This window comes from Teleopsis dalmanni, chromosome 2, assembly GCF_002237135.1.
Source record: "Teleopsis dalmanni isolate 2A chromosome 2, ASM223713v2, whole genome shotgun sequence".
Lineage (NCBI taxonomy): Eukaryota > Metazoa > Arthropoda > Insecta > Diptera > Diopsidae > Teleopsis > Teleopsis dalmanni.
In genome coordinates, this window is record NC_051847.1 from 8,706,501 (window position 1) to 8,718,773 (window position 12,273).

The 12,273-nt window shown below is 31.9% G+C and overlaps 3 protein-coding genes across 3 annotated transcripts; 2 read left to right on the forward strand and 1 right to left on the reverse strand.

The window, feature by feature from the left end:
• Positions 1-6: 6 nt before the first annotated feature.
• On the forward strand, positions 7-3,439 carry LOC119683719 (ATP-dependent RNA helicase DDX24-like). The gene is made up of 5 exons (XM_038097528.1): positions 7-19; positions 87-222; positions 279-462; positions 3,006-3,134; positions 3,209-3,439. Exons 2-5 carry the CDS (start codon positions 162-164, stop codon positions 3,357-3,359), a joined length of 525 nt encoding a protein of 174 aa, XP_037953456.1. The 5' UTR covers positions 7-19; positions 87-161; the 3' UTR covers positions 3,360-3,439.
• An 8-nt stretch (positions 3,440-3,447) lies between these two features.
• On the reverse strand, positions 3,448-5,249 carry LOC119683718 (sister chromatid cohesion protein DCC1-like). Its single transcript, XM_038097527.1, has 5 exons — positions 4,983-5,249; positions 4,847-4,928; positions 3,900-4,787; positions 3,672-3,835; positions 3,448-3,615 (listed from the first exon to the last, which is right to left on the reverse strand). The coding sequence occupies exons 1-5, from the start codon at positions 5,024-5,026 to the stop codon at positions 3,516-3,518; spliced, it is 1,278 nt and encodes a 425-aa protein (XP_037953455.1). The 5' UTR covers positions 5,027-5,249; the 3' UTR covers positions 3,448-3,515.
• An 802-nt stretch (positions 5,250-6,051) lies between these two features.
• LOC119682517 lies at positions 6,052-9,301 on the forward strand. Its single transcript, XM_038095978.1, has 3 exons — positions 6,052-6,701; positions 6,771-8,325; positions 8,390-9,301. The coding sequence occupies exons 1-3, from the start codon at positions 6,175-6,177 to the stop codon at positions 9,152-9,154; spliced, it is 2,847 nt and encodes a 948-aa protein (XP_037951906.1). The 5' UTR covers positions 6,052-6,174; the 3' UTR covers positions 9,155-9,301.
• The last annotated feature ends 2,972 nt before the right edge of the window (positions 9,302-12,273 follow it).

Here is a 12,273-nt window from a genome sequence, read left to right on the forward strand (position 1 = left end):
ACATGTCATACACTATCAAGTATATCACTGAGTAGCAATGTGAAATGAAATGTGAAATATTTTTAATACTCTGTTTGCTCTTGTAGGTTCCACGTACCAGTGAAAACTATGTACATCGTTCTGGGCGTACAGCGCGTGCTAATAAAAATGGCATCACCGTCATGTTCATGGAACCGGGCGAAGTGAAAAACTACGTGAAGCTATATAAGACATTGGATAGAAGTATTGTCTTCTTTCTAATACTGCATGTGGACTATATAATATTTGTGTATTTATAGGTGAAGATCTTCCATTATTTCCTGTAGCTGATCGCTACATGAATGCAGTTAAGGAACGAGTAAATGTGGCACGTGAAGTTGATAAGGAAGAGCTTAAGCTAAAACGGACTCAAACGGAAATTGGTTGGATGAAGAAACATGCTGAAGAAATGGATATGATTATTGATGGCTATAATGATGATTCGTAAGTCAATTAGACATTGTAATAATGTTTTACAAAATTCTAATGTCGTTAACTTTAACTATAAATATATATATTATTTTTGTTAGCGATTTGAAGAGTTTAAACAGACACTCTAAGTAGACGATTTTAATAGAAGTAAGGGGTAGAATTTCTAGTACTCATTTTTCTTATAAATACTCCGTTAAGTACGTTGTAGTAAATAATCATTCCTTACTTTTCTTAATATTATGCTTACAAACGATATTATCTAAGAATGGAAATCTCACCAATCTCACAGCGTTAAATCAGTTTTTTCCTGAGGGATGATTGGTAAAGTCCAGTTTAGAATCAAATTTTCATTATGTTACGAATATTGCATTAGCATATAGAGCTCAAATCGGCAGTTAACACTAGAAATATTCCAACTTTGAAATGGTTGCCAATTTATATATCATACAAAAGTATGGATCAAGGATCAACGAAAACGTAAATGAAGTTAGTGTGTGAAAAGGGAAATTTGAACAGAATGTCCACAATATGGAAAAATGGAGTTTTAAATGGAATTTTAGCATGATAGTCTGGTATGGGCAAGTGTTGTCTCAATCACCTCTCTTTAGTGCTCTCTATCCTACGCCACTTCTCTCCAATTCCTTATTCTTAGTATTTTTTAAATGTTGTTGTTGTTATAGCTCACAGAGGTCTGCTTGTATAGTTCGTTTTGGGTCAACGGGCACTTGGTCAACGAATTTGACGAACGTATACCCTTCTTGGAACCATTATTTTTAGGTAGGTTAATGCAGCATCAAATCATGTTTTTAAGACGACTGTTTTCTTCTTCAATCTAATGCTACTCTGGCATACCATTTAATGCGCTACGATTTAATGTATCTTACATGGTTATAGCCGTTTATTGTACTTTCTTAGTGTTAGATGAAATTAGAAACGAGTTATTTGTATCAGCCACATATATTTGAAAGGATCCCCCTTTATATACTTTATAGTGTGTCAATAATTCATTTATACTACGAATTTATTTGGAGAATGATAACTTTTGGATTTAAAAACATAATCCTCGCATTAGAACTTAATTTCTAATTCGGTAATTACGTCAGTTTCTTCAGTCAAGAGTAGCTTCAACTGATATTCTTTACTTTATATATAATTACTAATTATTGGAAAAGTGTGTGGATGACCAGGAATATAAACCAAGATTATTAACGAAGTATGTAGATGATATCTTCGCGATAATACGCAGAAATAAAATAACTCAAATACTTCAAATTTTGAATTCTTTTCACACAAATTTAAAATTCACCATAGAAGAAGAAAAGAATAACAGGCTTCCTTATTTAGATGTTGAATTAATTAGACATAATAACCAAATTCACTTTCAATGGTATAAAAAGTCTTCAGCGTCAGGAAGATTAATTAACTATAATTCCAATCATCCTAAACACGTGATTTTAAATACAGCATCCAATTTTATTAGAAGAGTTCTAGTACTGAGTGACAAAATTTTCCATAATGAACAAAAGAACATAGTGCGTGATATTTTAATAAAGAATGACTTCCCCGTAAGGATTATTAATATGATGCTTAATAAGACCTTTAAAAAGCTCCAACCTAACAATAATAATGACAAAAAAATATATAAATCCATTGATTATGTTCCGAAATTGTCAAACCAAATAATAAATTCTAGTATATATGACAAGGAACGTTATAAAATTACTCATAAGGCAACAAACACAATAGCTAAATTATATAGCAATACGAAAACTAAAATTAATAATAAAGACAAATCTAATGTAGTGTACCAGCTGAATTGTAAAGGTGACGGGTACAATGTATGTAACAAAATATATATAGGTACGACTAAAAATAAGCTTAGGACAAGGATGGCTGGACATAAACACAATTTAAAAAATAAAAGTGGTGCTGAAGCCAATACAGCATTGGCTGTGCATTGTATGGAGCAGAAACATGAACCTGATTTTGATAAGGCAAAAATTTTATATGAAGAAAGGAACCATAATAAGAGGTACTTTCTAGAAATGCTCTCAATACTTCAAGTGCCCAATAATATAAGACTTAATTATAAAACTGATACGGACAACTGTGCTCAGGCTTATAGGAATATTATAAACAAATGACACAGGATGTTTGTAAAGCTTTTTTGTTTTTTTTTTTATAAAAATTTTTTTTATAATTTTAATTTTTCTTTTGTATTTTTATTGTTGTTTTTTCTCTTGTTGTCATCATTATTATTGTATTTATTGTATGATTTTTCTTTATAATCCGCTATAAAAATGTGAACATCCTATATTTTGTGTAGTTTTCCCTGAAGATGACTATCGAAGATAGTCGAAATATCGGAAATAAAATATAAACGATTTTTAATATAAATAATAAATTAGTGTCTTTTTATTTATATTAAAATTTGACCAATTAGCCCGGTAACAAATTATTATAATAATAATTTTTGGTCACAAATATAAGTATTTAATATTTATAATTACTAACATTTTTTTATTATTGAACTAAATTTAACTATTTCTTTCTAGTGGCAGTGATCAAGACGAAGACCCTTTCATACTGGAACGTCGCAAAAATCGTTTGCATTTAGAAAATGTTCGTGCAAAATTGAAAACTCTGCTTTCCCAACAAATATTTCCGAAAGGGTTCAGTTTTAAGTGAGTTTGAAATTTACATTAAAATTAATCCAAGTACTAAATATTAATAAACAACTTCTTGAAAATCCTTGCAGATATCCCACAAGTACAGGTCATCTAGGGATGCCGAATATTCCTGCTTCCGCTCATGATAATAGCGCCGTAAAAGTAATGAAAGATGCGATAGAAGACCTCAAACTGGCGAAGAAAATGCGAAACAAGAAGAAAAAGAACACTGGAGCATGATTGTCTTTCGATACTTGTTTTGTTGTACAAAATTGTCAAAGAAGTTTGAAGACGTTTTATACATTTAATTACTTAAATACAAGCTGTTAAAAAATAATAAATTAGTTGTAAATAAAAAGTATGTCCAAACAAAGAAAATTCTACACTGTTTCCAGTTTAGTGCTTCGACACGTAGTGACGTATTCCTTTTTCCATCAGTGATCGCGCATACTTGGCCAATAATGTAGTAACGGTCAGTGTGGGAGTAGTGAAGAACCTGCAAGGGTGAACGTGGAAAATAATAACTTCCAGTTGATGGTTTAATTTACTTACTCCATATACGGTTCAATTTCATCAAGTGTCCATTTGGTTTTAGTTTTAAACAAAATTTTTAAGCGGTCGTGTATGTTTGTAGGTAAAATTTCTTCCACAAGTGAGCGGACACTCGTTGTGACACCCTCGCGACAGATTATACCCAAGGCTCTGAGATATTTTTTCTAAAATAAAGATAAATAAAGGTAAATCGCATAAAATCATTTTAAATGATTTCTCTTTACTTACATCACATTTGATGCCATCCGGCAAGGCTTCTTGCCATGCACTAAGAAATTCTTCTAAGCGAAACTTGAGACCAGGCCTTAATATATTTTGCGCTACAATACGAGCTACCAGTTCTTCAATGTATGTGTATTTGCCTGGCTTATCTGTAGTTGGTGTCGTGTATAAATTAAATAAACCCTCAACAATCTGTCTCGGTGCAATACCGTTCAAAGCTTCAATCGTTTCATCCCTTTCAATTTCATCTAATGACCACGAGTTTTCCTCTATTAGATTCACCATAAGGTTCACAATACGAAACTCGTAATCACACTCCAACACTCGCATATAGCCGTTGTACTCGACGACTCTATAAATTCTTAGACCCTCTGTAAATTGCTTCTCGCTACACTGTATTGTGTCTAAGAGTTGCTCATAGCTGAACAGCAGTTTCTGTTCTATATACTCTTCATTCTCCGGACCCGAAAACCGTGTCAATTGCAGTAGTTCTCCCATTTTGCGAAAACGTGGATGAATCTCACGACATTCCAAATATTCATGAAATATGCGCAATATTTTATGCTGCTCGAGCACACGTTCTATAGTCGGCTCATCTTCTGTGCTGCTGTTTAGGCTTCGCTCCAATGAAACATTTCTCGTGCGAGGACTTTTTAGCGGACAAGTACTTGTTGCGGCGGCAAATTTTAAATCCGGTACCAACAGGAGACTGTTTGAAATTTCTGCACCTTTAATATCGTAAGTTTTTTCTTCTGTGCACAATACCACATCTTCATTGAGCCCACCTTTGAATTTGAGCTTGTGACCAAGACGTATTTCCTGCAACAAATGCTCATCCAACTCAAGTAGTTTAATGTTGTCTGCTAAAATGTCGGCTGATGGATAGTAGAGCGCCTATTATTGATATTATTTTATGTAAATGAAAATGTATTTAAATCTTGAAACTAATTTACCTGTGTTACTTGAGTAAGACTTCGCTCATCAAGTTTTGCATGCTTCGTTATCAATTTTACATCTTCCAGTGTTCGTACGTAACTACAAAATGCGTAAATAGTTTAAATAATTTCAATGTAAGTGTTTCGTACTTACAGGCCTGTATCGTTTTCTTCAACTTTTATATCAGATTCATCCATCTTCTGATTGTTATGTTTTTGTTGAGTGCAGATACTCCACCGATTTTGGTTTATATATTGGCGCCAAAACAAATCTTCTCATATCCATATGACATTGTTTACATTTTATATTGTATTACAAGACAGTTTTAAAAGCGTTGTGAAATATTTATTTTAAATGAGCGTTGCCACAGTATTCGTAATAATGAATAGTGTGTAACTTAAATTTTGTCACGATTACTATTTTCTAGATGTCACGAACTGACGTTTGATTTTTTGCAAATTACGATATTATTAACACAGAATTCGTAGTAATAATATATATATATATATATTACAAACACAGCGAAATACGATATTATAAACACATTATATATATGTATATATATATATAATAAACCTTATGAATAACTGAATAACTTAAATTCTGTCATAATTACGTTTTTTTGCGATTTAAGATATTATAAAAAAATCTTTATAGTAATTTAAAAGGCAGTATAGTTTGATTCCTGAAATATTGGTATTTCAACTTGTAAAATTTAACATGTAAAACAAACCATATGTACGTTCACCATATCAAGTTTAACTGTTATTAATTCCCATAAATTTTTTGTCGCTACATGGCGTGACTACTTTGTTTAAAGTAATCAGGCTCTATCAGCAAATATAACAGAAGAAGAAGTTTTCAATATTTCGAAAATTCGTTCTTTAATAGTAAGTCTTAAGAAATTGTAAATTACACCACTAAAACAGAATTAAGTAAAAACATTTTTAATGAAATTTTGATAATAATAATGCGACATACATATAAATATTCTTGAAAAATTTTATGATAGTGAAGAAAACAGATTACTGCAGTAATTTTCCTATTTACTTATTTGTGCTACCAGGTATTCGATTAAATGTTTTTTGTGCTCTTCTCTACACTGGGATGATTGGAAGGAATAGAGTTCTTTCACTTGTTTATATTTAAAATTATTATTGGTTTTTAGACTTGGCAACCCTAAAAAAGGAACTGTATCCTTCAACAATTTTTTCTACTGTTTTTTGTATACACTTATTTCGGAAAAATTTCTTTCAATTTCAATTATTTTTAAGGAAATAATTATTAACATGTACTTAGCCTTATTTGTCCTGCTATAAAGTTCTAAATAAATGACAGTGCAAACATGGAAAACAATGAAATATCAATGCTGATGGATGTTAAGCTCGACATACACGACAAGCGGCCCGAGTCAATACAGTTTAAGACTTGGTCCAAATGCCAAGTAAAAATTGAAGCAATCAAATGTCTTCCTTGCTTTCTGCGCATCACTTTCTCGAAAATGATCGAAGATGATGATGATGACACGGATACAGTTGAGCAAAAGCACCTGAGTGTTTCCATAAATGTACCTGGCGTTACAATCAGTCTTGCAGAATCTCGCACGAAACAGTACTCATATGGGCTTTTCTGGACACACAACCGACGTGCTTGCTTTATATATTTTGCTTTAGAAACAGAGGCAAGCTGTCGTCGCCACATGAAATGGATCAAAAAGTCAATTAAAAATCTGGAACTACATCGGCAAATATTTCTTGAACAGCGTCGTAACAGTAGAGGCCCAGGTAGATTCGTAACGCAAAGTGCATTAAAAGACAAACAAGAAATGCCACAACACGATGTTGAAAATAAATTTTTAAAAAAAGACGTTAGGTGAGTTTTATAGATATGCAATTTATTAACGAAAACATTTGAAGGTTTTTTTTTTCGTATATATATTAGAGCTTCAAAAACAAGTCTTGGTCCTTTACCTAATATACCTGATGGATTTGACAATAGCAGCTCATGGTCTCGGCGCGTTTCTCGTGTCTCCGAAATATATGAGGAAATATTCGAAGGTATGCAACAAACTGATTCTGCACGTTCATCCAGACGTTTTTCACGCACTTCCATCGCTTCGGGCATTTACGAAGAAATGAAGCCTTCTGCAGCTAATTTTAATGCTATTGTAGAAGAAGCATTGGAGTTAGCTCCACCATTACCACCACTACCACCACCCCGTAAACGTATAAACACTTTTGAAGCAGAAGCCCAATGTGACGTAGCAGAACTTGTACGTTGCAATACTAATCCTGAATCGGATTTGATAAAAAAGAAAAAGTATAAAAATATGTTGGATAACATTTTTGGTAGTGTGCGTTCAAAACGTGCAGGCAGTGTAAGTGAAAGTCAGGTCAGCACTGTTGATGATCTCAAAGGTAGTACTACTCCGGACATATTACAAAGGAATTGTGTTACCACAACCAGCACATTGCCGATGTACTCGAATGAAGTAATCACGGTAAAGAGGTCACGAAAATTACATAAAACTGGGATTGACTTAGCAAACTCAAAACGGAACAGTTTCTCAAGTCCAGATTTATCTAAAATTAACTTTTTAGACACATTCGATGAAGAAAAGGTAGCAGATTTACTATTAAATTCGTTTCTTAATAGTGATGAGTTGGATTTAAGTACGGCTAGCCTCGACGATTCAGCCATACTGCCAAATAGAAGCAGAAAAGTGGAAGTAGCAAAACTATTCACACAAGCTGACAAAACAAAAGCTGATTCAATGGTGAGCCTTAATATATCCGAGAAATTACCCAATAATTTTAATTTTTCCGCCTGCAACTCATCAAAAATGAACTTGATTGGTGCTAACGGTGCCGTGAGGTTGCCACAAATCAAAACAAATAAAATAATTATTGATGATTTAACTGGGTACTGTTTCATGGCACCAATTATGAAAAAATTGAACGATAACACATATACACATATGTTGGCACAACCATTGTTTAGTACTGAATCCACGTCTTCGGGTTATTGTTCTTCTACATCAACTTGCACAACATCACAAGACGATCAGTACCACGAGCCCACATTAAAGAATCGCGAAAATTTAGCAGTACCTGAAGAAAGTACAATTTATGAAAATATGCAGGGTTCCTTGAATTCCACTAACTCGAATGCGCTGTCATTAACCAACTCGCCAAATTTAAGTGTAGATTTCACCAAAAATCTGTATGAGAACTTGCTTACGGTAAAAGCAGCTCAAGAATTAGAGCAACCTTCAACTGGTTTAAGCACGAGTACACCCACTGACTCACCGTTAACGCAGACTACGCCAGAAATCACACCGGTTATGGCCGAAGAGGAAAATTATTATCAAACCCCACGCAAATCTATTATAAGTATTGATGACAAAGTACCGTCCTATTATCCAAATAGTTGTGATACTGTAAAAATGCGCCGTCAAAGTCCCTTAAAGGACACACCTAATTCTAGTTCAAGTGAGGTAAGTGATAAACAATATATAGTTACGCGTAAAGGTGAAAACCTAATATTATTGTAAATTTCAGAAATCTGCCAATGGGCTTAGCTTACGCCATTTAGTCAATATGAAATTGCATCGCGAACGAAAGGAAAACCTTTACATATCTTCGCCTCAGAAAATCATTGAACAACGACAAAAACCAATAACAAACATATCACCTGTGACTTCACTAAAACAGAAATCGAATAAAACTCAGAAGCCGAAAAAGACTGGTGTACACAAATTATCAGAAAATGTTTATACAGTGAAGCATACCAGCAGAAAATTGATTAGTAATAATAATAACGATGAGGCGAATGAGGCAAATGGTTTGACGGAAGAAATGAAAGAGAAATTGCAGTATGAACTTCTACATTTGGCTATGCTGCAGAACATTGATTTCAAATTTGATGATGGCATTTCACAAGCAATTCAAACTCCAACAACAACTACATGTGCCAAACAGAAACCAGATCAGGAGTCTGAAAATTATTCGCAGTCCATAAATAAAGTTTCGGACTTTGTTAAAAAATGTGTTACACCTACGGGCACAAATACACCAACTCAGACCGCACAACATTGTTTACAGCAGAGCCAGGAATCGAATACGAAAAATCATACTCCCAACAGAAACACTGAAGCCACTGCAGATATTATGACGCAATCAAAAGTCGAGAGCTCCAGTAGTGACTTGCATTTCAGTGCTATGAGAAAATTCGCTTCACTGCCGCGTTTCAAAAAGATTGATTTGTCTCCACTGAAGCTTAAAATCAATAACGTCTTGCAGCGGAGTCAGCATCACGAGTTCTGATTTTTAATACTTCTAGGCTTTGGCTTTAAGTTTCACGTATTTAGTGTAAGTAAAATGAATTTTTAAATAATTTGCCATAATATTTGATATACGCACTTGCTTAAAGCTAATTTAATCGTTTATCTTTAATCCTCACACTATATGTATCCATCATTCGTATTATTTGTATTATTTTAGTATTTTCATTGAATTTAACTGAAACTATATTTAAATAATTTTTAATTTTACAATCTTTAAATTTGTGAAAAAACTATTAATCATTCAGTCTTTTGGTTTAATTATCGCCTTTTAAAATGTACAATTATATTCATTTTCTTTATAATTCTCTTATAAATTATATTTTTCATTCTTTAATTAAATACTTTTGATTTATTTAGTTCTTATTTAATTTATTTGCATTATATTACTTATAATAAAATAATATTTATCCATTAAAAAATATTACAATAATCGAAATATCTGACAAGTTATAAGTTATTTCATAAAAATTTATTAATTTAGCACTCTTAAGATTATTTGTCTGCTATTGCCAGAAAATAGATCATTTCACTTATAGATTACAGAGGATTTTTTAACATTTTGAACTTGTAATAGGCGTTTTCTTTAACTTACTTCCTTTCAATTCAATTTTAAGTCATGTTGTAGTGCTCGTCCTACTGATGCCTAGAAAGTCTATCACGCTGAAAATAAAACAAATAAACAATTCAATAGCAATTAAAGAGGTGGATCGTAATGAATAATAATTAAAAATAGCGATTGTATGAATTTGGTTTGTTCGGATTCTATATCGCAGAAGAATTCCAATTATCTTTGAAAATGAATACAACATAAGGAATGATAATGAAACATTATCATTGTATTACAAAATACAAGAAATGAGAATTAATTTCAGTGAATAAATGAAAGGATTAAAGCAACTGAAAGATTGCAGAAGTTAGAAATCGCAATTGTAGCTACTGGTGTAGTCCACCTACTAGTGTACAAGTGGCACTTATTGACCTATTGAATTGGGCATATTTCTTCACCTCGATCTAGGCTAGTTTCAATCAGCATCTAACCAAATACTTCCTCCATCACACACAAGTCTTCTTTCCATTAATGTTCACCCATATTCATGCTAACCCATATATTCGTCTATAGTTGCACCCATATTTCCTGCTATATTAATCTGCATAGTCTACAATGACAACAACAATGTCGGAATAATAGAGGTGATACCTATTCTTTTTTAGTTTCTTACTGAAGGTGCAAAAGCTTAATTCAGTTCATAGTGTAGAGGTAAGTGTTGGTCATGATTGTATATGTTGATGCCACTATAACCGGATGTGAAGCGAAATAGTATTACGAGTGTTGGCAGACTTGTTCTCAATTAGCAATTTACACGACAATGTTACACTGCGATTAAGTCATCAAGTGTTTATCTCTAATCAAAATTTTTATAATCTCAAAATTAAGTATCGAAGAAACAAAGATAGTGCATGTCACAATAACTTAGTACGTATTAATATCTCTGACAAATAGTTAGAATAGGATGCAAAAATACAATACATTGTGAAATAACTAATTTCCTATTGTAAAGTCTACCACAAGGTCGTCGATACTAATTCTACTTATGGAGCAGAAATTTTAGTAGCAAAGGACAAACAGCTTAGCAAAGTTACAGTAAAAATAAAGTGTTTGAAGAATTGTGAAAACAACTAAAGGAGACAGAGTAAGATTCCCTGCCTATACGAACTACAGCAAATCAAACATAAACTTAAGTGGTTCGGTCATGTGTCAAGAATCGGACAGTTGAGAATTTCCAAATGCTCTCTAAAAACAAAGCTGTAGAGAGGCCGAGGTTAACATTTGAGGACAAAGTTTTAGAGATAGTGTAAAGAGAAATCTCTAAAAAATTTAGAGATAGTGTAAAGAGAATCTTTAAGAAAAGAAGAGTTCTTACGAGATCAACACGCTGCACGTTGCAACGGGTAGAAAAGGTTTGATAAAGAAGTGGATTAATGATATTATTGAACATGAAAAATGTCTTAAATCATGTATCGTACTTAGTCAGGTAAGCATGACTTCTTGGGATGTGTGTGGATATTGGGATATCTGTACAGACCGTGTAAAGAGTGTGCTTTATTGTGAATGTAATCTTAATAAAGCTTATTATGTGAGCAACAGTAAAGCACTTAGACATTTCGTTCTATGCGAACTTCATATAATATATTTTCAATTGAAAATATTTGGAAGAGGAAATGTCTTTCAATCCAGCAGTGTGTGATGAAATGGAATTTTTCTTTAAGTACATATAATTTTACTAATTTATCATGTTGAATCACGTTTTAATTGTAATTATTTTTAATGTAATTAATTTGAATAAATAAGAGTGCATTTGTATCATTTAAAATAGAAACTTGATCAGATGGAATTAATATTAACATTAAAAAAATTGATAATTGAATTGATATATCATTTTAATTATTAAGTGAACGGATTAAAAATGGTCAAAATTATTGAAATTAGTGATTATTTTGATTAACGCATTTAATTTTTTTATTTTTTTACGGACTTATTGTAATGTTTAATTCATAGATTTCATTATAGCCGCATATCTATAGCTCTCATATGATCGCTTAGCAATTACAGCTGTCTGCTGCTAAATAAAAAAATTTGCTTTAAATAACATTTAATTATGAATAAATGAATAATATTTTGAACCCATATCGAATAGCTTGGCTTAAGTAAAATATTGATTAGAAATCAATTATATTAATTGTATTAGAAAATAACTATATTATGTGGTTTTAACATAATGAAACAAAATTGAATACATATATATATATATACATATACATATAGATGTAATTGCTTATAAAAGAATATTATTTTAAGAATGTAATTATTAAGTTTAGCTGTTTGTGTGTGAGAAATGTGAATTTTATATATTACTATATATAGATAGAAAAACTTAAATACAAAGATATTTGGACTTCTCTATATGGATGGTATATTCAAATATACCATTCAAATGGTTTTATTAAATATTTTTTTATGTTCACCACCGATTAAAATTAAAAAAGGTTTTGTTTAAAAACATAAACATAATAATTAAATATATTTATGATTTGATATGT

Coding starts and splice junctions, on each gene's coding strand:
- LOC119683719 (XM_038097528.1), top strand. CDS start 162: ATGTTCATGGAACCGGGCGAAGTGAAAAACTACGTGAAGCTATATAAG. Junction 223..278: donor ATATAAGACATTGGATAGAA/GTATTGTCTTCT, acceptor GTGTATTTATAG/GTGAAGATCTTCCATTATTT. Junction 3,135..3,208: donor CCGAAAGGGTTCAGTTTTAA/GTGAGTTTGAAA, acceptor AAATCCTTGCAG/ATATCCCACAAGTACAGGTC.
- LOC119682517 (XM_038095978.1), top strand. CDS start 6,175: ATGGAAAACAATGAAATATCAATGCTGATGGATGTTAAGCTCGACATA. Junction 6,702..6,770: donor TTTTTAAAAAAAGACGTTAG/GTGAGTTTTATA, acceptor TATATATATTAG/AGCTTCAAAAACAAGTCTTG. Junction 8,326..8,389: donor CTAATTCTAGTTCAAGTGAG/GTAAGTGATAAA, acceptor TGTAAATTTCAG/AAATCTGCCAATGGGCTTAG.
- LOC119683718 (XM_038097527.1), bottom strand. CDS start 5,026: ATGGATGAATCTGATATAAAAGTTGAAGAAAACGATACAGGCCT. Junction 4,788..4,846: donor GTCTTACTCAAGTAACACAG/GTAAATTAGTTT, acceptor TATCAATAATAG/GCGCTCTACTATCCATCAGC. Junction 3,836..3,899: donor CGGATGGCATCAAATGTGAT/GTAAGTAAAGAG, acceptor TCTTTATTTTAG/AAAAAATATCTCAGAGCCTT.